Source organism: Rhea americana, unplaced genomic scaffold (genome assembly GCF_003343005.1).
Source record: "Rhea americana isolate MKP2758 unplaced genomic scaffold, rheAme1 scaffold_334, whole genome shotgun sequence".
Classification (NCBI taxonomy): domain Eukaryota; kingdom Metazoa; phylum Chordata; class Aves; order Rheiformes; family Rheidae; genus Rhea; species Rhea americana.
The window spans coordinates 268,391-290,354 of record NW_028186462.1 but is presented as its reverse complement, the minus strand read 5'-3'; the positions used below and the strand labels follow the sequence as shown (position 1 = coordinate 290,354).

Genomic DNA, 21,964 nt, shown 5'->3' with positions numbered 1-21,964 from the left:
CTGGCTTGTCCTCAAAGCGCTGCCTTAATCTGAGCCGACTCCATTTGGGCTCCAGCTGTGTAGATGATGGGCTGCGGCCACTGTTTTCTCTCAACAGTATGTCGGGCAGAAGTGAGTGTGAGCGCATGTCGTTTAAAAAATACATATATCCAAAAAAGTTCATTCAAAAGTACATTTGCCAAATCTCTGTCCCCTTCTTTTTTTTGGGGGGGGGGGGGCCTCCAAGGAAAAGCAGCTGACAAACTACTGCACAGCTTGATCCGGGAACTAACTAATTTTCATTTTTTATAGTCCTTGACTAGGCAGAACACATCATACACGAGATTTTAAACACACAGACTTAGAACAGAATCTCCTAGCTGTCTGTCCTCTACCAGAGGTGAAAGCAGAGGTATCCACTTGTCAGTGGTCAAGATGCAACTTAAGTCTAAATATTGCAGATCTTTAAAAAGGAATCTAAAAAAAAAAAAAAAAAAAAAAAAAAAGTGCTATTAAACCTAACTGTACCTTTGGCAGACAGTGCAAGCCTAGCTCAACTCCAGCACGTTTCACCGTAAAGGATTAAGGTGACGCACCTTTCACTGGACGCCCTCCTCGCACGGGAGGACGACCGCGGCTCAGTCTCGCGCTCCCGGTGGACTCAGCCGCCCCCCTCCCTCGCGGCACAGTTCTTTCAAGCAGTCAAAAAATATATATATATATATAAATGGCTGCCTCGTATCATTCCTTCCACTTTGGGGTTGGCCTCAGCGGCGTCCTGCATAGCACAGAGGTGTTTTCTTTTCAGCTTGAGCACATGGCGGTTCCCTCGCAATAACGAGTTACGCGACCCTCCTTGGATTTGTTACTTTATTGAAAGTGGCAGTTCCCTTTCAATGTTTTTAAAACCTAAAACTGTTGTTGCTTTGCGTACTGAAGGAAGGCTGTGGGGATCGTTTCCTTTAAGAACGTTACTCGTCACGCTGCAGTGCATGTGAAGGAGAATACAAGGTACCTTATTGACACGATTTGCTACCGTCATGAACAACAACTTTTTAAAAAGCAGCAGGAACCTTTCGGCCGCCTTCCTGCTAGACCGCAGCCTCTGCCTTCCGCCTCGGTAAGTAAAAGTGTCCTACCTACATGCTAACTAACTCCTTCTCCGGAGCGGGGAGGCTGGGGGGGGAAGAAAAAGGGAGGGTTGTGCTGTTTTTTCACAAATACAGGCTCTGCCGGCTCGCACGCTACCCCCGGAAACGCCACCGGCCCGCTCGAGCCGGCACGGCAGCCCCTGCTCTCCGCCAGCCCGGCGGCTCTGCGCCAGCCCATACTCGCCCGTCACGGAGGCAGGGCGGAAGGTGGACGTAAGCTAAAGTGAACATAGTACACCGGGGTGGGCGGAAACACGTGCTGCCTCTGAGCCCTACGCTTGCAACCTGCGGGCCCGAATCAAAGTACCCCAAGAAAAAAGAAAAGAAAAAAGGTCAAACCTTGTTCACTAAGAGTGGCCTATTAAAAGAAAAGAAAGAAAATGCTGAACAGCTATCGCTTTTGTTTTCAGCGGCTTTCGAGTGAGCCACATCATTCACAAACACCCAGACAGGAGCTTCCAGGTGTCTAAAAAAGTCTTGCTGACTTAATGGTGGTATTTTTACAGTTAGAGAGTTCTCTAAGCAACTCACTGTCAGAAGTTACAATCCTACATCTGGTTTTCTAGACCTTTAAAGTATAGATTTAAGATCTGTACATTAACCTGAATTAAAGACTTGCTCGAGAAACTAGTACTCTACAGAAAGCAAAGCTAGCTGGGACGGCTCCACTGGAATGCCTTAAGCAGGCAATACATCAGTAGATGCTTTAATCTCTCTGCTAGCAAGCTACAACACACCTTGTCAACTGGAGCAAAGCCCTGGCTTCACTGAGTTCCGCTCCCAAACTGAAAGAGTCAGTATGGGAAAGCCAAGATGAAGGGGATGAGAGCCCAGTGTGGTTTTGCTACCCAAAGCGCACCACCACTGCTGTTTGCCATCTATTTTGTATGCTTCAAAAAACCTCTATGAAATGTAGACTTGCCTTCTGAAGATGAAGCCCCATCAGTGCCTTTGGTTATCTTATTCCCTACCCCTGTCTTTTTTTTTTTTTTTAATCCTTCTGTAGCACTGGGGCAAACACAGTGGGATGGCTACTCAGTTTAGAGACTAGGGCTGCCAAAAGCCACATATCTGGCCACTCGAGCTGCAGAAAGCAACCAGGAAAGGAACCTTATCTGCTCCCCAGCCCTTTCAAACCAGAACACAACCACTTGGCCTTGCCTGTCTACACTGACCCAAGGCAAGCTTTGCTGTAGCCTGAATTAGATGAACCAAGGCCTGATACAAAATGATGTCCCAGAGCCAAAAAAAGGAAGCGTAGTCAGCAAACCCATCCTCCTGTGAAATGACAAGCTAGGAGAGACCAGCAGCAAGCTACACGTTTTAGCTTAACTGCTGCTGTAGTTGAAAGCTTTTCTTTACTAGTGTGTGAAGGAGTTGAAACAATCCTCTCAAACAATTAGAGCGCTGCTCCAACTCTCCCAGAGGCTGTAGTGCACGGAGAGCTTGCAGCCCTACCCTACTTGCACGTTACTGCTCAGAAACACTTCTTTGGAAATGGCAGAAGGCTAAACCCATCAGACTTGCCTTTGTAACATATGTGAGTGGAAGAGACTCTCCCTCTTCTCCAGCAGCCAGGCATTTACCTATAATAAGCTGTGAATCAAACCAAGCCAAAATGGATACATCCATAGGGAAACAATTAAAAACTGCATTGAGTACATTGTAAAAACAATTAGACCGCCCATCTTGGGCTCTGCAAAAGGTCTAAATTGTACTTGCATTGCAAACCCCACCCTGGGTTATCATGGAAACACGTGTATATGAAGGCTCTGAAATGTCCTGGAGTCCGTAACACAATGTTACATCCAACAGCAGATGGTGGTCTGGGTTCTAATGTAGTTCTTATGAAGCCGGAAAAAAATCCTTCTCCCCCCTCAAAACAGCAGCAGGGAATGTACGTGTCAGCGGGCAGAAGTCAGGTGGTTCCGACTGTGTGAAAACCTGCAAGAAAGATGAACGAGCAGAATTGGTTGCTGTTACCCGTTTGAGTCGTCACCCTGAAAGACTGCCTACACGTCTGTGGGCACCGTACGGCACCAACCAGCATGCCCGCTGATGAAGCAGCAAGTCTGCCTGTGTTTTCCCCTACTCCAAACTCCCAGTTTTCTACATGAAGTTGCAAGTCTCTGGAAGGACAACCAGCCAGAGAAGGCATTTTTTCCTCTGTCCCTTTACAATGCAAGTTTAGGACAGGCTAACAAGACGTTTTGAGCATTAATGTTCTACAGCAAGAAACAAACCTCCACAGCGTCACTCTCTTGTGCTTACACGTCATCCAGTACTGCCATTTCTACAGTGCTAGAAGCAAACGATACTTATTTAAACAGTTGTGCTGCAGTCATCTAGACAGTCACCCAAAGCACATCTGTGCAAGTACCTCTCACTCAACTAGAGGATAAAACCTTGGCAGGAGTCGCCAGCACAAGTTCTGCAGTCTCTGTCGGGCAGCCAGAACGGACAGGAACGTTCTCTTTCCTGCTTTGGGTGATTATTAGATCAGGCATCTCAAGAGACCCAGAGCATATTTGCTTGAAAGCTTTGAGATCTTCTGCTACTAAGTCAGTCATTAAGAATGGCCAATATTTTTTGTCCTTAATATCTAAGATTTCTCTTCACTTGATAGCATCAGATTGCTACTTTAGCTACAAGACACAAACTAAGCCAGCTTTCAGCCCTCAGAAATAGATACTTAGAAAACCCTGGCTCAAGGGTGTAAAGATTGAGTCGTATTTGTGTTAGCAACTGGAAGGCAGAACGGCTACTTCGGTCACATGAACAGCAAACACGTAACATTTGGCCCCTTGACAGCCAGGAGGCTGGAAGTAAAGTTTCTTGACTGGTGAGGAAAGGGGAAGATTCAGGATAGCCCATTAAGAGCTATGATGGGGATGAAGCTGAATTAGTGTTAAATAAAGAAGTCCTCTAAACCTGTGAGCAGGATCTGACATTGCTGTCTGCACTACACAGATTTCACTGAACTTGGTGCCAGTAGCGGAGCTAAGCTGGATGTTAAGCTGCAGAGAGCTTCGTTATACTGGACTATACGTCTTCACTGCTTTATTATTCAGTACCTGCTACCTGATCCTGGGTAAGCAAAGCAACTGGTTGCAAGTAGTGCTTTAAAGCACATTCCTTGCAGTGAATCAGATGATACTCTCTAGCCCCGAAGCGATTCCAGTGACATTCTGCATAGTGTCCGCTGCCTAGCTAATGGGACAACCAGGATGCCACACGTAAGGTGAAGGCAGGGAGAATCTTTCTGTGCTCTGTAACATTCCCCTATGCTACAGAAACCTGTTTAGTGTAGGAAATGGCTTCTCAGGCCAGGAAGAACTGCTTCGGTTAGATGAAAAGCACTTAAAAGAAGTGACTTAGGGACTCTTATATCAGCTATATCATCAGTATTCGTATTTGGGGTGTCTTGACTGCTCAGTACCAACCTTTAACATAGCTAGGCAGTACGGCAACGGTTCGGTTCACTGCCAGCTCCACCCCAGCTCACAGCGTAGGGCACACTCACCTTTGTACCCGCTCCACCATGTGTGCTATCAGTTTGTCAGAGATGCCTGGGCAGGACTCCTCAGCCAAGCTGAAGGCATTTTCCAGCTCCTCCATAGCTCCCACGTTGCCTCCAGTCTGCTTGTGCTTGTCTTTAAGCTGCAACCCAGAAACACCACATCATTAGCTCCTCATCCCACTGCAGAAAGCAGAGATCAAGTCCCTTTCCCTTTTTAGCAGGATACTGCGAGTATTGCTAAAAATCAGAGCTTTTATTGTAGGTTGGGAAGGCCGAAGTCCGGTGTCTGGATTTCAGGCTTTCTTTGGATACTAGTTAGTGTCCTTATTAAAGAGGCTCTGATACGCTCTCAAACAACCTAGATGATAGGAATGGATCAACAGCCCTGAAAACCTGGACGCAGCAACAGAACAAATTGCTCTCCTGCAGCTCCAGCTGAACCGGTGCAGCCATCTCTGTTGCTAAGAATATCTTAGCACCCTTACACACACACCACCGGTTTCCAGACTGGTAGGGCAGAAAATATTCTAACACTGGGATTTGGTTACCACTGTTTTTAACAGACGCCATACTACTGACCCCCTGCCACTGGGCCTCCACCACAGTGTCATCCCCAGGAGGGAGCTTTCCCCAGGCAGAAAAGGGGAATGAAGCCCATGCAGCAAGACCTCCAAGCACATCAGACCTAGCTGAAAAGCCTCTCTGCATCTCTTGTCGTTAGCGTGCTCTGACCGGGCCTCCGCCGCTGTGGGTCTGCTTGCGTTTCCCCACCTCCTTTGCCCAAGCGGCTCGATGCTGCAGCTCCTTCCTTAGCGTGCAGCGTTAAGCAGCGAGCTGCGCAAAAAGCAAAGCCTTCTGTTGAATGAGCAATGCCTGCCAGCTAACTGCTGTCTGGTTCAATTAAGCTCCCATTAGGCTAGACTGATTAAGGGGCTTTACACAAGCCTCGCAGGTCTTTTTGTCTGCAGTTCCAGGATCAGACTTTGCGTTGTTTGAATTCATCCTCTCTGCTGCGGCAGCACGCGGGACAATGCGGCTGCTGATCCCCAGCTGGAACCGTCCCCGCGCCGCTGCCTCTTCAGCAGGGGTTGACGCTCGCTAGCACAAAGCCTCAGCTGCGTAAGCAGCTCGCACGCTTCTCTGTTCGTTCAGAAGTGGCAAGGGGGATGAAGGGCAACTCGACTACACACCAAGGAGGCAGATTGCTCAGGCCAAAAATAGTCGTGACACCAAGGCCCAGGATTTGCTTTGACCTCTACCCGTTCACAGACCGCCTGCCTCATGGAAGCAAAACGAGGCATGAGGTCTGTCCTACAGGCAAGTCGCTAGTTTATCGCCACCCTTTGATGCCAAGCCACCAACCTTTAGTTTGCTGAATAGCCCGTGATGTGAGCAGTTTGTGTCATCCTGCTGCTCTCCACCGTGGAGAAGCTTTCTGGAGGTTAGCAGGCTTCACTGGATACCGTACAAAGCCTTAAAGGGTTGGCTTTTATTCACTGCTTAGTTCTACAGCTCCAAATACCTTACCCAGAGCCTCTCCGTTCATCCCCAGGATGAGAACAGACAGGCTTCTGGAGCTGCATAATTGCCTACATCTGTACTTCAACATGGGTCATTTGCAATATTAACATCCAATAACGCACACGCAGGGAAAGCATATGAAAGACTAAACAGCATCTCAGTAAGACCTCATTTTGTAAAGCCCTCTTATGGAAAATGGTGATCAAAATCTAGCACATTCCAGAGCCCCTGATACAACGGCGAGAAGGAGAAAGCCTGCTGCCAGTAGGAAACTCTGCAACTGGAAAGAACAACATGTGCAACAAGGAGCGAGGTAGCTTTCCTGCAGGATGTGGAGCAAAATGTTCTCCAAACCCCTGCTACTCTGCTTGGAAACACAGGTTATTTCCAGAACTGCTCAGAACCTTCTCTGCACCTGACCATGTGAGCGGGATCAGCAGAGCCATCAGGGAACTCTAATCAAAGGAAAGAAGGGTCAGCAAATTTGGGGCAGGTGAGTCAAGCTAGCAGAAATGAAAGCTTCTTTCCTCTCTCCCCCCCCCACACACAAACATCACTTCATGCCTGCAAGGGGCACAGCAAGGATGCTAAGGAGAAGCCCAAGGATGCACTCACTGACTTAATGGGCCCACAGCTCAGCATCCTCTCCCCAGAAGGCTCCTAACCAGAAAGGACTGTAGCCCAGAAGTCAGTACTCATGCAGCATAAGGAGACTGCACTGGGAATGAGCGATACTCTTATCCAGCTTTATCTCATAGGTCTAGGCCTATGAGACTTGAGGTGCGGAGGTCCGTGCACACAGGCAAGTCCAGTGGAGCATGGAAGAGGCCAAGCAGTTAAATTCTCCTGTCTAAAGAACATTAAATGCCTGCTTTTCAGAACAGCTTCTGCCGTCAGCACTGCAGCAGTAAATCCTCCTTCCACATAGCACTAGACCATAGAGAAGAGTTTAAATCCAGAGATTATCTGGAGGAAACAAGATAGTGGTTGGCCTCCCCGAGAGCAGCATCAGGATCGAACCCATCTATAGAGAGAAAGATTTCTCCTCAGCAATTGTGCTGCAGGCTGCTGTGCACAACAGGGAGGAGCTGCAGACAGCGTCGGAGCAGGGAGCAAGCACAGCGACAGGCAAGTTCAGGGAAGGCAGAAGTCCAGTGACACCCAGGCATCAGCAAGCCTAGGACACAGACAAGAAGCAGGTATTCCTGTATCTCATTCCCGCTTGAAGACAACACAGCAACACTATGCTTCCAGGAACACAAGCATTTTGGAGAAGGAGCTCCAGGAAAAAAAATCACTTTCCTATCATATTGCATAGACTTCTGAATAGAGACTCAAGTGATTTACAGTCCCTTAACCCTACTGGGTATGTTGCCCCAAGTCCCTTCTCAGAATCCTTCCCATCTGCAAATCCATGCCAGGTCCATCTTCACCTCCAGCCACAGCAGACAGCAAGAACGTCCTACTCACCTCCCCAAAGACCGGGTGAACAAGGGTAGAGAGACACTGCGACCGTGGTTGCCTCTTGATGGGCTCAGTGGGCTAGAAAATAATATACAAAGGAGTTACAAGCACAGGGAAAGGATCCCAGGGCACACAAACTACTAAAACTCTGGGTAATCTCGATCACAGTGCCCTCAACCAGGTCTCAGGAAAGCCACAGCTTGCAGTACCCAACAGATGTGGAAGAGGCAGCTCTGGGACACTAGCTCTTGATACCAGACTAAAGTCAATTTTAGATAGAACATGAGTGACTGGTAGCTACCCCAAGACTCTCAAACTTGCGTTAGTTTGAAGGAACAGATGGCAAACTGACCTTCTGGGAACCATGAAGAGCCATTCCTTTATGCAGTTTGCCCAAGGAGTTGGGGCGAATAGTTGGTGGGAACGTCCAAATTGGACCTTGGTCTCCATCTTCTGTCTCTCCATCACTGGAAACACAAAGGGGAGGGGGGGGTCAAGGCAAAGCATCACCTCCACACACTGTTTTACCCATGCATTCCCATATTTACAGGCTCATCATGTCACCACAGGGCTCCAGGCCCTTCTCTACCCCAGAAAAGAAGTCCTAAAGAGAAACCATTCTAGTCTCTAGAGCCCACACAGATCTCAACCAAGAACTAGATCACATTCCCAAGTTACTGCACTACCAAGGACAATACTTTCTGCTTGAGTGCTGTTTCAACTGCTAGTTAAAGTTATGAGAATTTCAAGATCCTGAGCTCACAGTTTCGGGAGTCAGGCTAACTTAAGGTGATCCAGGCCAACGCCCCAGAGTCATTTGTCACCTGAGTCTATCCCAGTATAGATAAAGAAAAGCTCTGTGATACTAGCCTGGCAATAAACAGTACCTTCTCCTCACCCGAGTTTCATAGTCTTGTTATCCTCCACATCAGTAGCGAAGCTCTCTGCACATGAACGAACACAAGCCCACATACACACCCAACTGTTGCTAGAGCCTGTAGCTCTACGGAAGGCAATGCACTGAATGTGCGTAAAATACAGGCAATAAGGGCCTTGTCTCAGTGATGCAGAGACTAGATGTTTCTTATATGAAAAGTATTTTTGAGTCCTTACACTCAAAAGGGCTCCACAGGGGAGACTAGAAGAGAGTTCAAGGTCCCACTGAACAGGAGGTAACAAGATATTTCTTCAGGCAGCAGTCTTTTACTCTCAACACACAGATGTTCTCAGGTCTCCCTGTCCTGACATAAGGTCTCCCACCCCTAAACTGCTTGCAGCAGCTACGCTGGGTGCAGAGCGCAGCAGGGCATCCCTCCACGCAGCATATATACATACATGTCAGAATCACCAGAACTGGAATCCTCTCCATGGCCCTCTGACTTCCAGCGCTTGAATCGGTCAATCAGCTCCATTAGGAATGAGGTTTTCTTGGTGTAGCGTGTGATGAACTTGTGCTTTAGCAACTCTTTAGCTGTTGGCCTCTGGAGTAAATAAGGAAAGCATGCTTCATATGGCACTGTCTGTGTACCAAACACACTGTGCACTGCCTCTAACTCTTGCCGGGCTCGCCCTTCCATCCTGCAAATACAGCACTGCTCCCTCTCCAGCAGCCTTGCACCAAGAAGTCTTTCTGCTAGGGAATCTTTGGCCTCTACAACATGCTACCAGAATTCAGAGGCAGACAGCAATACTCACAAATCTAGGATCCTTATTGAGGCAGGCTTCCACAAACTCCTTGAAGGGCTTGCTGTGGTGTCCCTCAAGTGTTGGAGGGTTATTTTTGGGAATCAGGAAGAGAACCCTCATAGGATGCAAGTCAGAATTTGGGGGCTCTCCCTTTGCTAGTTCAATGGCTGTAATTCCAAGGGACCAGATATCTGCCTGAGAAAGGAGCAAGAACAGTGACTGCAGAGGACAGCAAGGAGCAATTCTGCAACATGAAAGCACAGAATTTGATATAGCTGAAAAGCCTATTACATAAAATCACATAGAGTGGTTTATGTCTAACAGACAAACTTCCCCACAGATCCTGAACCGTAATATGAAAGTATTATTCTTGCAACAAGCATCTCCAACCTCCGTATTAATCATAGCACTATTTAATTTACAGTAACATCAAGTACCTACCCTTCTCCTGCTGCCAGCTCACCTTGAAGTCATAAGCAGACTGTTTGATGACCTCTGGTGCCATCCAGAATGGAGTCCCAACAAAGGTGTTTCTCTTGATCTGGGTGTCTGTCAACTGTCCAGCCACTCCAAAGTCAGCCAGTTTCACATCTCCTTGCTCCGAAAGCAGTACGTTGGCAGCTGTTCACACAAATGAGTGTAAGTCCACTGGTTTCTAACCATCTGCAACCCCTATGGAAGTGAACTCTGAGAATGAACCTCTCTGTGACATTCCCTTTTACCTCATGAAAACCCTTAGCTTGGACTTCCAGCTTCAGACTCATTCCCATTCTCTGACCTCTGTTGGGTAACACAGGCCTAGCTCATACACGTGGTTGGATCAGGAGAAGGGGAATACCTGTGGGGTGTTAGCAAGGACTAGCTGTGAAGTGAATTCCTGGTCACTTCACAAGAAGGGAGAAGATTTCCGCCCAAGATACCTCAAAAAGTCTTGATTTTTTTTCAGAGTAGCATTCAGTACGGATTAAACAGCAGACCTTTCTAAAGGGTTCAGAAGTCCTGCTCTCGTACTGGCTCCTGCTAACTCAGCTTGAGAGAGCAGCATTGCTCAGACTTATTTTTACAGGTCTTTTCTTCCTGAGACACCACCTGGAAACATGCACACACCACCTATGCACTGCATAGGGCCAGTGGCTACAAAAATCAGTAGCAGGATAAGCTGACCTGACCTGCCCTGATTTTCTAGGGCTGTAAACCCTGTATGAGGACAGCTCACAGGCACAATAAGTTGTAGACAAGTTGAGTCTAACCAGCCTTGAGGTTCAGCACACTAAAGCAAATGTCCAGGCATAGCCAAGGACAGTCATCAGATGTTTGAGGGCGCCGTCTACTAACTCCTTTACTCTATCTATCTGTTCAAACTACAGATACCCCAGAAAAGCTATAAATCCTTACTGCTACCACATAACCTAGACTAAAACCATCAAAAACATTAGCTGCAATAACATGAATAGTTTCAGCTTCAGAAGCAAGCAACCCAATGCATTACAGGAAAAGCAGTCTTTGAAACCCTTCAGACTATTCCTGTATAATACTTCAAGACATGTTCGGAACATCCCTTACAAGAGAAAGGACTGAACTCTCTACTCTTACCTTTGATGTCCCTGTGGATCTTCCTCTCAGAGTGTAGATAGTCCAAGCCCTTTAGAATTTCCCTCAGGATAGTAGCTATGTAAGTCTCTTCCAGAGGTCCAGGCTTTAGCTGAAAAAGGGCAAAAAGTTGACTTAAAGCGTGACTGATACCTTAGATTTCTCAGCTTCTCCATTTGTTACGTGAAAATCTTTGCCAAGCAAAGATTTGTAAACCATGCCCCACCAATAGCAGCTCATTTCTTGCTTTGCCCTAGAAACATATTGGTGAACAGAACTTCTCAGTTTCTCCTGCTCAAGCCTCTTTGCTAGCATCCAAAATCTGAATTTCAGCCACCGCAACAGCCCAGAGAGGGTTTCTACCCTCTGGTTGTGCAGTAACAGGGTATTAATATCGAAGTTTTTCTCCTTTTAATCGCTTCTACTCTTAACAAGTCCAGCCTTCTCGGTGCACTAACTGAGGCTGTGACACTGAGACGACTTCTGCTGCTGACAGGCCCCTACTACACCCTTCCTTTAAGTCAGTGCGGGCTCAGCAGCTTTCACTACGAGCCCTTAGTTACTGCTCTGGAAAAAACATGCTTTATTCTCCCAGGGAGAAAAGCACAATCCATGCTAAAGAATACAACACAGCAGAACTTTTCCAAATAAACTTTGTTTATTTTGCATTTGCATTCCCTTAAAATCAGAGGCAGCTTGTTAGACACCATTCGTGTTACCAAGCACTTGGAAACCCTCATCATGGACTATGGCCTGCCTGAACTTGATGCTCCAGAGGCACCAAACAACACTGCAAACTCTTTGCAGGGACAGATCTTTGGTTAGGTGAGATATGGATTTGCACTGCTCAAAAACAACTGGCTGCCATCACATTTCAGTTCTCTCTCTTGTAAAGCAGCCAGGCACATGGGACAACGGAGCTCTGAAAGTTGAGCTCTGTGCAAACATTTCCTCTGTCCTGGGATACAAATAAGCAGCATGCCTGTCCTGCACTGCCTACTCTTCAGTCGCAGGGCTGCCAGAACGATGACATGTGGCAAACGAGTGTCTAGCTTATGGGCATTTCACCAGTCAAGGCTCCAGCCCACATTTTTCGGGGACCGGAGCTTACTAAGTACTTACCAAATCCAGGGCTGAGCCCCCTCCCAGGTACTCCATGATTATCCACAGTTTAGTGCCCTGCAAGCAAGAACACAACTCAAGAGCAAAGACAAAAATAAAAGCAGGTGGAAAAGTTAAACCACACCCCAAAAGCAGCAAGACTCATGAGCAACCTCGTACAAGACAGATCAGAGGGAGCTCCCGGCTGTCTGTCTTCCTGCTGACACAGCACTGCAACAGCAGACCTGTCCCACTACGTTTCTCTCAGTCTCCAGTTTTATCTGAGCAAGCTTAGTGCCACTACAGGCACCAGACTACACAGCCCACAGAGATAAGCACATTCAGAGATTAGAGCTGTGCAACATCATTCCAACCCATCTAGCATATCTCCAGCTTGTCAACACTAAGGATGAGACGGGGGAGCTTTTCAGCCTTTGATCGCAGTAACAGGGTTGCCAACTTGAAAGGAAGATCAGCAAAACACTCTCTTACTCCCCAAAGGGATTCCCAGACTGAGGCTCAAAACATCCTGATAAGAGAGATGCAGCCGGTCCATGAAACCACAGCCTTTTTGATGTTTTCATTAGAAGGCTGAGAAAATGCATTATAGCCTTTGGAAAACATGCGAGGAATCATCAGGGTCCCAAAAGCCTAAGAACTGCTTTGCTCCAGACCCAACATTACATATATCTCCAGCAGCAGGCACGCAAATGCTGCTTCTAATCATCACTAACGGCCTCCACGAAGAATTCCCAACCCTGTTCCAGTGGAAAAGATGCACCTCATTTGTCCCAGCGCTCCTGTAAAGACTCTGACCCTCTTCTTATCATTCCTTCAACCCCTCAATATGCTCTTCCCTGGCTCCTGCTCCCCTGCAAGGACTAGTGCAAGAGGGCTCCAGTCCTTTGCAGGCATTTGCAGGTGCTGCCCTGTACCCTCCTTCAGCCTTCCTGCAGTGGAAATGAAACAGGCTTAGATGCTTCAAGCCATCTGCTGGAAATAAGCAGCTGACTGGCAGCCTTTCCCAGGCAGAGACAACATGAACAGCACTACACAAAAGGCAGCTCAGCTTTTGGGCAGCAGTTATTTCATGCCAAAGGAGCTCTGGAAAAGCTGGGCTCTGCTAGAGTGTGCTCAGAGCTCCCACTAGAAACCAGAGAGGAGCCTTTTCTCTGAGAACAGCCTACTCCCCATTCCTAGCAAGAAAGATCTCCATGTGCCGGGCTCCCAAAAGTAACTGGTGACAGGTTACAGCCAGGGGAAAAAAAGGCTTGGGAAAGAATTAACATCACACAATCACAAGATCAGAAATACAGCTTCAAAGTCCTCTTCTTTCCAAAGACAGTCTAGATCCTTCCAGAGATAGAAAGCCATTAGTGATATCACCTTAAGAACTGCAGTATTTCCAAAAAGCGTTCCACAAACTTCCTTTCAAGAATGGTCAAACTGGGCAGGGGCCTCTTTTCAATGGAAGATTTTTCATCTAAACTGCCCTGCTCTTGGGACCACACTGCGCTGAACACCTCATTCCCATGTGCTTTGCAAGTGTGTTAAAGCTCAGCCTCACATTAGAACCACATAAATGCGGTGGGCAAAGCCGTTACGGCTCTTGTTGCCATAGTGAACCTCATAGATTGGGTACCTTTCCCCACTATCAGCTGCAGCATCCATACAGAGTCCTGCCCCACTCCCAAACTGCTGGCAAGGGAATTGCCATGGCAGTGTCTCCTACCTTCAGGTACGAGCCATAGTATCGGGTGATGTAGGGACTATCACACTGGCTGAGCACTGTAATTTCCTGCTGAATGTCCTCAATTTCATCCTCAGCCTCCTCCAGATCAATGATCTTGATGGCAACCACCTCCTTGGTGCGGTTGTCTATCCCTTTATACACTTCGCCAAACGATCCTTTGCCGATCCTCTCCAGCTTAGTGAACAGCTCCTCAGGGTCCACCCTAGAGTGCTAAATCAGAAGGGAGAGAAAAAAAATCTGTAAGTCACAGAGCAGCCTGCAGTGTCATCCATACCCAGACAACATCATTTTCATCTCAAATCCCTCTCTCTGCATCTACTCTGTTGTTTAATCTACCTGAACTTCATATACCCTGAACAGTCTCCACATGCTGAAAAACTTAGCACAGAGCATACCCAAGATGTGAAGAACTGAAGAAATCTTTTACACTGGCTTTCTGCTCCTACAGACCTTGGTGGAGGAGAAAGGGGAGAGATAGTGGGAAGGAGGATGTCAACAAGAATCCCTAAAGAAAGGTTCAGTTCTTTTAGGACAGGATGGATTTGATCTGGAGCACAATTGCAGGCACCAAACTAATGCCAAAGCAGCTTGATTAGCAAGCACTTGTTCACACTTAAAACAGAAAGGCAGGCAAAGTGTCCCCAAATCAGCTATCTTTTAAACAGTAGAGTGAGCAAAGAAGAGGTCACCATGTGTTTGCAGGGTTGTTTCCGCAGTCTCTTCTTCTGCCTGCAAACATTTTACAGTGTGGTACATTTGTTCTTTTCCCTACTTGTTCGGAGAGTGAAATACTCCGGTAACATAAACACCGATCCGTGTTTACTGTCTGCTCTTCTGCAGCCTGATTTCCAGGCTGCATCCAGCCCAGTGCTCCTCAGGTGTTTGCACATGGAGCCGCCCATCTTTCAGGTCAGCAGCAAGAAGCCCAGATACCTGACTACCCCAGAGGAGACAGAAGAGCTGAATGGACACTCCATCTACAGACTTGCTCTTCTGGAACATCTTCTCTGACTGGCACAGTCAGATGCAAAAGTAAGTAACAATACTCTCATTAGATAAACACACCGACTGGGAAGCTATTAACATGGTGATCATCTGAGAGATATTGGCTTTCTAACAGCAATCGGGCTTCAAAATTAACATTAAGAGGAATGTGGAAGAGAAAGAAGCAGCCAGAATCCTTTTCTGATGCCATTTCATTCTGCCCAGCTGCAGGCCCACCAGTCTTGTTCTGCTTCACGCTATTAAAAGGCTTTTCGTGATTAGATTTTCTGCCTTTCTTAAAAAATAGTTTAAAAAAAATCTGGAAAATGTGGTCTGATCTAGAGGAAGTGGCCAAGCTGTTACAGTGAGTTTTCCACACCCAGAGCTTCTCAGCCTCACCTCAGACACGTCACCCGGAGGGGCCACTCCCTTGCGAGGACCTTGAGCTGAGCAGAGATTTTATCTGAGAACAGGGCTGCAGCATTTTTCCATCTAACAGCAGGTTCTAGCAGCAGGCCATCACTGAGCAGCATTAGGTGCTGCTTAATGATTAAGCCACGCAGTCACTACAGGCTGTTTGCCTTTGGTGCCCAGCGCACTGCTGTGTGGGGTAAGCCAGGCCGAGGCAAGGACGAGCGTTACACTCGGCTCGCTCAAGAGGATTTCCACGTGCACGCCAATCCGAGATACAGGATAACCAAATATCCCCGTGCATCCATGGCAACACCCAAACAGGCTCTATGTTGCACAAACGTGCTGGAAAGAGACTGAAGGGGAAACGCAGAGATGGAAAGAACTGGAGACATAGGAGGGACCGGAATGGGGGAAGGGAAGGAAGAGGATTTGAACTTGAGAAATGCCAAGAGACAACAAGAGAACGACGACTGTGGCAGAGAACAAGTCTCTGGATGATCCAGATTCACAAAAGGCCAAGAGCAGTTTCCATCTCTGGATCACCTTACAGCAAGGTGCCCCAGGCATTTCTTTGCATAGTGACCCACTGCACTGCAGAAATCCCTACTCACTACACCAGCTACTCCACACATCAGGGAGAAGGCAGAGAAAGAAGATCATCTCCCCGAAGCTCTTAGCTAAGCAAGGAGAGGAAACCACACATTGTGGGCACTGCAGAAGATACTACCAGGTGGCATTTTGGTGGGAGCAATCCTGACTTTCCACGACAAACTAGATAGATAAAATTATGCTAATCCACAGGATGCCAGTTCAGAAGCTCTTGTCTATTAAAACCAGCTCCTGTTTTGAGCTGCCACGCTGTAACTCACCACGGATGAGCAAATGTTCACATCTGTGGGTTTACAACCCTTAGCACTCAATCAGGCAGCAGAAGAGATCCAATCATGCCAGGAATATGCCAGCTATGCAAGTGCACAGCTCTATCAGAAGAGCAGGAGCACACTGCCATGCTCAGGGGTATTAACATGGGGAAGGGCAGGGGAAGAAAATAACGTGGTCGGTGCAGCCCAATTCTCCTCCACTCCAATAAATTTGCACCTGCTGAACAGTGCACTGAGGAGTGTAAAAAGCAGAATCTGCCTCTTTTCTGAATACCAAGTGATCTCAGTGCCAGTCTTATTGTCAAAGAACTGCCCTGGCTCCAAATCCACCTTTTAGAGTTGCACAGCCACAAACAGATTGGACAAACTTTGTTAGGAGAAAGTAATAGACTCAGATGAAGTGCTTCACACCTGCATAAGTGAGCTTGCCAGCCTAAAGAAACTCATTAGCACCTGGCAGCTCTGCAAGAACTTACCAGCCTGAGACCTTTCCATTTCCTTCCATATTAACAGATCTCACAAATGCAAAATGGAACTCCAGGCCACAGCTGACCTGCTGCTGCCCCCTGTCCTACTACAACTCAAAAAGCCTTTAAGGATGTTCCCCTCATCGTACCTTTTTGCTTGACTGACTGACAATTACACAGCAGTTCTGGAGCAAAAGGCCTCATGCTCTTTCTCCCCTTCGAGAGCAGTCTGGCGGTAGGGATGGCTCAGAGTCAGGCATGAAAAAGTTTTAGTGGGAGAGCACAAAAAAACCCCAGTATTTTGGTTGTACTTTCACAATATGAGGAGGGAGATGACAATCTGCATCAGGAGATGACTCCCCTCCTGCATCTAACCTCACAGCAGCAGACCAGCAGAGAAGGATGCTCTCTCACGACAGGTGTTTGCCACCATGACTGATGATGCCATGTTTCGAAACGGAGCAACTCACCGCAGACATGAGGAATTAGGAATCGCAGTGTGTTACGAGCCAAGCCTGGCAGCGACACCAGCCGCTTTATGGGGAGAGAGCAGGCTTGGCAGCTTGACTACCTCCAGCTGCAGAGACAGGCAGTGACGTGACACCCTCAAGCTTTGGGAAGAGGCTGAAGAAGGCAAAGCACCAACCCTCATTTCAAAGCTACTACTTGGAAAGATAAGCTATGTGTTGGGAATAGAAACAAATGCCCTTTGAACCACCTCAAGATCTTCTCTCTGGGTTGTTTCTGGCTTTGTTCCAGCTTGCTCTTAGAAGAGTTGCATTCAGCGTTGTGAGCAAGAGTCACACCTGCATCTGCAGCATAAAACACCAAGAGGTGCTTATACTGACTTGTTTCTTAGTCTGGAGCAGGTCAGGATCATAGTCACTGTTCTGTATGGTAGAAGTCTGGTATAGAAAAAGGATGTCAAGTTTGTCTGGGCCACATTACTTTCAGAATGGCAGCTGACTTGGAGTTTGGCATTCTCCAAAGATATTTATGAAACTGCAACAGCGTTTAGTGTTACTTCTGACTACAGAACTTCCCAGCCAGCCAAACAAATCGACATCATTTTCCTCTGCCACACACAGCTGAAGGAGGAAGTTGGTTTTAATGGACTTCAGCTACTGACCTCCTTTTCTTTGTTCCCCTCCTCTCCTTCCCAGCTTCCCATCCAGCACTTCTCCAGGTTGCATCCTACATACTAAGCTTTGGGTCACTGGGATATCTGCAGCAGCGCTACATTCTCTTTGGAGAAAATCAGCTTTGTACCTGGAAACATTTGAAAGCTTCCCTGTCCATACGAAATTAGTACACAACTCTTTTCAATGGCTGAACCTAAAACAGTTTTGAACTTCTAGAGCATAGCTAAGGAGGTAAGTTCTGTAGTGAGCAACACTTTGAAATACAAACATATTTGTATACATTTGTCTGAGACTGTGAAATTGCTTCACAGATAGTATTCTTTTGCTTCAAGACAGTGAAACATTACTGAGTCAGAGAACCTGACAGACTTTCCCTAGGTCACATAATAAACAGCAAAACTGGAATCAGAGCTCAGCTAACAGCTTTAAATACTGCAAAGCAAATACATCTTCTAGTGGACAGAGCTCTCAACAAAGACTGCAGGCCCACTGTGCTGTATATACCCTGCAAAGGGCAGTCAAAATAAGAAGGCATAAACAACCTAGGCAAGGAAATGGAACCACAAAGGTAGGGCAAATTGGTGATTTGCCCAAGGTAATCCAGCATGTCAGCAGAGCTGGGAATCCAAGCTAAGGCAAGTCTCTGACATCCCAATCTAAGTCCTACAATCTCTTGACTTTCTCAGTATCTCCCCACTATTCTCTAAATTTAGGTGAGCAGAACTTCAGCACAATTCCTATTGCCCTCCAGCAAGCCTCAGCTGCACAGATTACAAGGTCTCATCCAGGAGATCCAAGAAGTGGACAACACAGACTGCTTTCCTAATCTAGGACTAGATGAAGAGTCATGGTATGATAGAATCTGAGCATGCATGATATTTATATAATAATTTAAGAAGTAAGAGCCCTGGAACTCTGATGATAAGCTTATCATCAGATAATGCTGTGTATAAAAAGCTCATTGCAACTAAACTGACAGCTCGATGGTATTTACATAAATCCATCCACAAACAATTTCTCTAACTCCCTACTACTCTGTTCACAACTACCTTCCTTGGTTTTATCAGCTTCTTTCAGGTCTACTCTCCTACATACTTACCTACAAGCTTAAGAGGAACCTTCTCTGTAGCTACTGAACTGAGCCCCTTCAAAATTTTCCAGTCCTAATGAGACAGTGTCCTCTCCTATTCCTTTCATTTCTCTCCCTGTATTATGACTCATTCAGGCTCTATATTTGCACTGAATTCCATAACTGTTTGGGGAAATAATTTATGTGAAAGACAGCTTGCAAACCAAGATGCATTGCAAATCAATTTCATACTGAAAAGGCTTGGAGAAAGCATCATCTCAAACCACTAAAGCTTTTATTGTTTAATTCTACAACTAGGAACAGAACAGAAAAATGCCAAAATTCTCATAAAACATGGTTTTAAAAGATCTATATTCAGTATTGACATCTGCCAATAATCAAACGTACTCCACAACCAATTTCAGAAGAAACAAGATTCAAGCCAATACTATTAATGTGGTTTAGCTCTGAGTCCCAAGTCATGACATCATCCTTCCATGTCCTCTCAGGAGGACGTCCTCACAACAACAGGAGTTAACCACATCCACTAGGACTGACATCTCTCTCAGAAGAGATATATGCTCAGTACCAAGTTTTGCTGCCCCTCGTGTATTAAGGTTACAGGCAATATTTTTCCCAGGTTACTATTGTGAATGCTTCTAATACAACCCATCTGCCTCAGTCTGTAAATGTAGCTTTTCTGATCCCATTTCTGGCCTCTCTCTCCTAAAAGAAAAGTACTCAGAGAGACAGTAATTCCTCTCCCCCTGAAAACAGGAAAGTTACCCTCAGAGAGGGGCACTGCACTGGGACAAGAATCCCCCCTCTACACAGAGAATCAATTAGCTAACAGGAGAAACGACACATGTGCGAGGGAGAGAAATAGCAGCAAAAAGTTATTTGCTGCGAGAATCATGCTTGCTCTTGATGCAAGAGTTCAAAACAAACCTTTAACCCTCACTTACCTGGCTGGCAAATTCCCTCAAGTGAGCCATGCCTACAGGATGGCCAGACATCCGCTTCTGCGAAATCAGGGAGCCTGGGTTGCCGTAGCACAGCGGGAAGGCAGTGCTTTCTCATCCACTGGTCAGCTGTGACAAGCAAGAACACAACAGCTGTAACTCGAGGTTCCCAGCATCTGGCTTATTCCCCCCAGAAACTGCCTTCATCTACTTCTCCTCAGCCTGCAGTTTTCCTCGCACTCCGTCGACCCGTTCAAAGTGTGCCAGCCCCTCCTCGCATCAGTGAACCCCACCTCACGGTTTTTCTCCAGGTGGGACTTCCAGACGGACCAAGGAACCTCGCTTTAACGACAGACGCTGTCACAGCCTCAAGCCCTCTCTTCCCTGCCGTTACCCAACCACAGCTCCCAGGCCATCTCCCCAGCAGAGTCCGCCTGACCGCCCCGCTGTCACCCCTTCCCTCCTCAGGCCCCCCGGTAATCCTCTCAACGCCCGCCTCTCTGAGGGTACCCCAGTACATCCATTTGCCAAGACGAGCTGCCCAGCACGCCTTCTCTCCACCTCAGGGTGCCCCACCACCCCCCTTCATCCTGAAGCACCCCCCCAGGGCAGTAACCCCTGCCACAGGGCAGCCCTCTGTCCCAGCCACCCAAGCACCCCGACGCAGCCCGGCCCCGCACGGCGCCCCGGGCCACCCAACGCAGCCCCCCTCGGGGGACCCCCACCCCAGTGGCCCCAGCAGGGCATCCCCAGCCGCCTCGGGGGACCCCCACCCCAGTGACTCCAGCACAGCACTACCCCAAGAAAGCCCCCTCGGAGACCTCCAGCCCAACAAGCCCCCTTGACAACCCCCACTCCAGTGGCCCCAGCACGGCATCCCCAGCCCCCTCGAGGGACCCCCACCCCAGTGGACCCAGCATGGCACCTCCAAATCAACACATTCCCCTCGGGGCCCCCCACCCCAGTGCAGTGGCCCCAGCACGGCACCACCCCAAGAGAGCCCCCTCGGGGACCTCCAGCCCCACAAGTCCCCTCGAGGACCCCCACCCCAGGGTCTTCAGCACGGCACTCCCGCGCCCCGGTCCCCTCGGGGACCCCCACCCCAGGGTCCCCAGCACGGCACTCCCGCGCCCCGGCCCCCTCGAGGACCCCCACCCTAGGGTCCCCAGCACGGCACTCCCGCGCCCCGGCCCCCTCAAGGACCCCCACCCCAGGGTCCCCAGCACGGCACCCCCGCGCCCCGGTCCCCTCGGGGACCCCCACCCCAGGGTCCCCAGCACGGCACCCCGTGCCCCGGTCCCCTCGGGGACCCCCACCCTAGGGTCCCCAGCACGGCACCCCCGCGCCCCGGTCCCCTCGGGGACCCCCACCTCAGGGTCCCCAGCACGGCACCCCCGCGCCCCGGCCCCCTCGGGGACCCCCACCGCAGTGTTCCCATCGCTCTCCCGAGCGCGGCCCCCCTGGCAGCCCCCCGCCCCGGCGCGGCCCCAGGCCCCCGCCGCACCTACCCGGGCAGCCCACCGCCCCTACGGCCAACGGCCCCCGCGCGGCGCGCGCCCCCGCCGCCGCGGCGCCATGCCGCGGGGCTGCCCTGGGACACGGAGCTCGGCAGCGGGAGCACCGGGGGAATGGAGGGGAGAGCAGGGCAGAGCCGGGCGCAGGAGCGCGGCGCGGCGGGGCAGGCGAGGGCGGGGAGGCGGCCGTGCCGCGCTGCCTCCTGGGAGGCGTAGTTCTCGCGCGGCCGCCCGCCGGCGCCGAGGCCCCGCCCCGGACTACACGTCCCGGCAGGCCACGGGCGGGGGTGCGGCGGCAGGGGGGAGGAGAGCGAGGGCGTGAGCGCGAGGCCTTCTGGGAGAGAGAGTCCTGCGGCGGGGCGGGCACGGGCACGCGCGCAGGGCCGGGGACTACCGATCCCGGTGGCCCCCGCGGCGAGGTGGGCGGGGCTTCCGGCGGCGCCGGGGCAGGCGCGGGCGGGGTGGGGGGAGAGAGGGGGGTGCAGCGTCCCCGCTGCCTGTGTGAGGAGGGGCGCCGCGGCCGGGGCAGGCGCGGGGTGGGGGGATGAAAAGAGTTTTTTTCACTCAACAGCGCTTTCTTTATTTTATTTTATTTTATTTTATTTTATTTTATTTTATTTTATTTTATTTTATTTTATTTTATTTTATTTCACATTTAATATCGGGCTGATTAACGTCCTGCCTGAAGAAACCCAGCTCTGTTCAGGCTTTCGGCCTTGTCATCCTCACAGTGGGGATGCTCGTCATCAGCGCCGCTTTCCTGACA

General features: G+C 49.1%; 1 protein-coding gene across 2 annotated transcripts; it reads right to left on the bottom strand.

The window, feature by feature from the left end:
- Positions 1 to 832: 832 nt before the first annotated feature.
- STK25 (serine/threonine kinase 25) lies at positions 833 to 21,350 on the bottom strand. 2 transcript variants are annotated; one of them, XM_085311156.1, is made up of 13 exons: positions 21,193 to 21,350; positions 19,978 to 20,026; positions 19,688 to 19,813; positions 13,745 to 13,975; positions 12,034 to 12,090; positions 10,915 to 11,023; positions 9,785 to 9,942; positions 9,331 to 9,516; positions 8,971 to 9,116; positions 7,988 to 8,102; positions 7,642 to 7,713; positions 4,654 to 4,790; positions 833 to 3,074 (listed from the first exon to the last, which is right to left on the bottom strand). In XM_085311156.1, exons 3-13 carry the CDS (start codon positions 19,736 to 19,738, stop codon positions 3,035 to 3,037), a joined length of 1,302 nt encoding a protein of 433 aa, XP_085167282.1. In that variant the 5' UTR covers positions 19,739 to 19,813; positions 19,978 to 20,026; positions 21,193 to 21,350; the 3' UTR covers positions 833 to 3,034. The 2 variants fall into 2 exon arrangements, with proteins under 2 accessions (XP_085167282.1, XP_085167280.1); XM_085311154.1 differs by lacking the exon at positions 19,978 to 20,026.
- Positions 21,351 to 21,964: the final 614 nt, after the last annotated feature.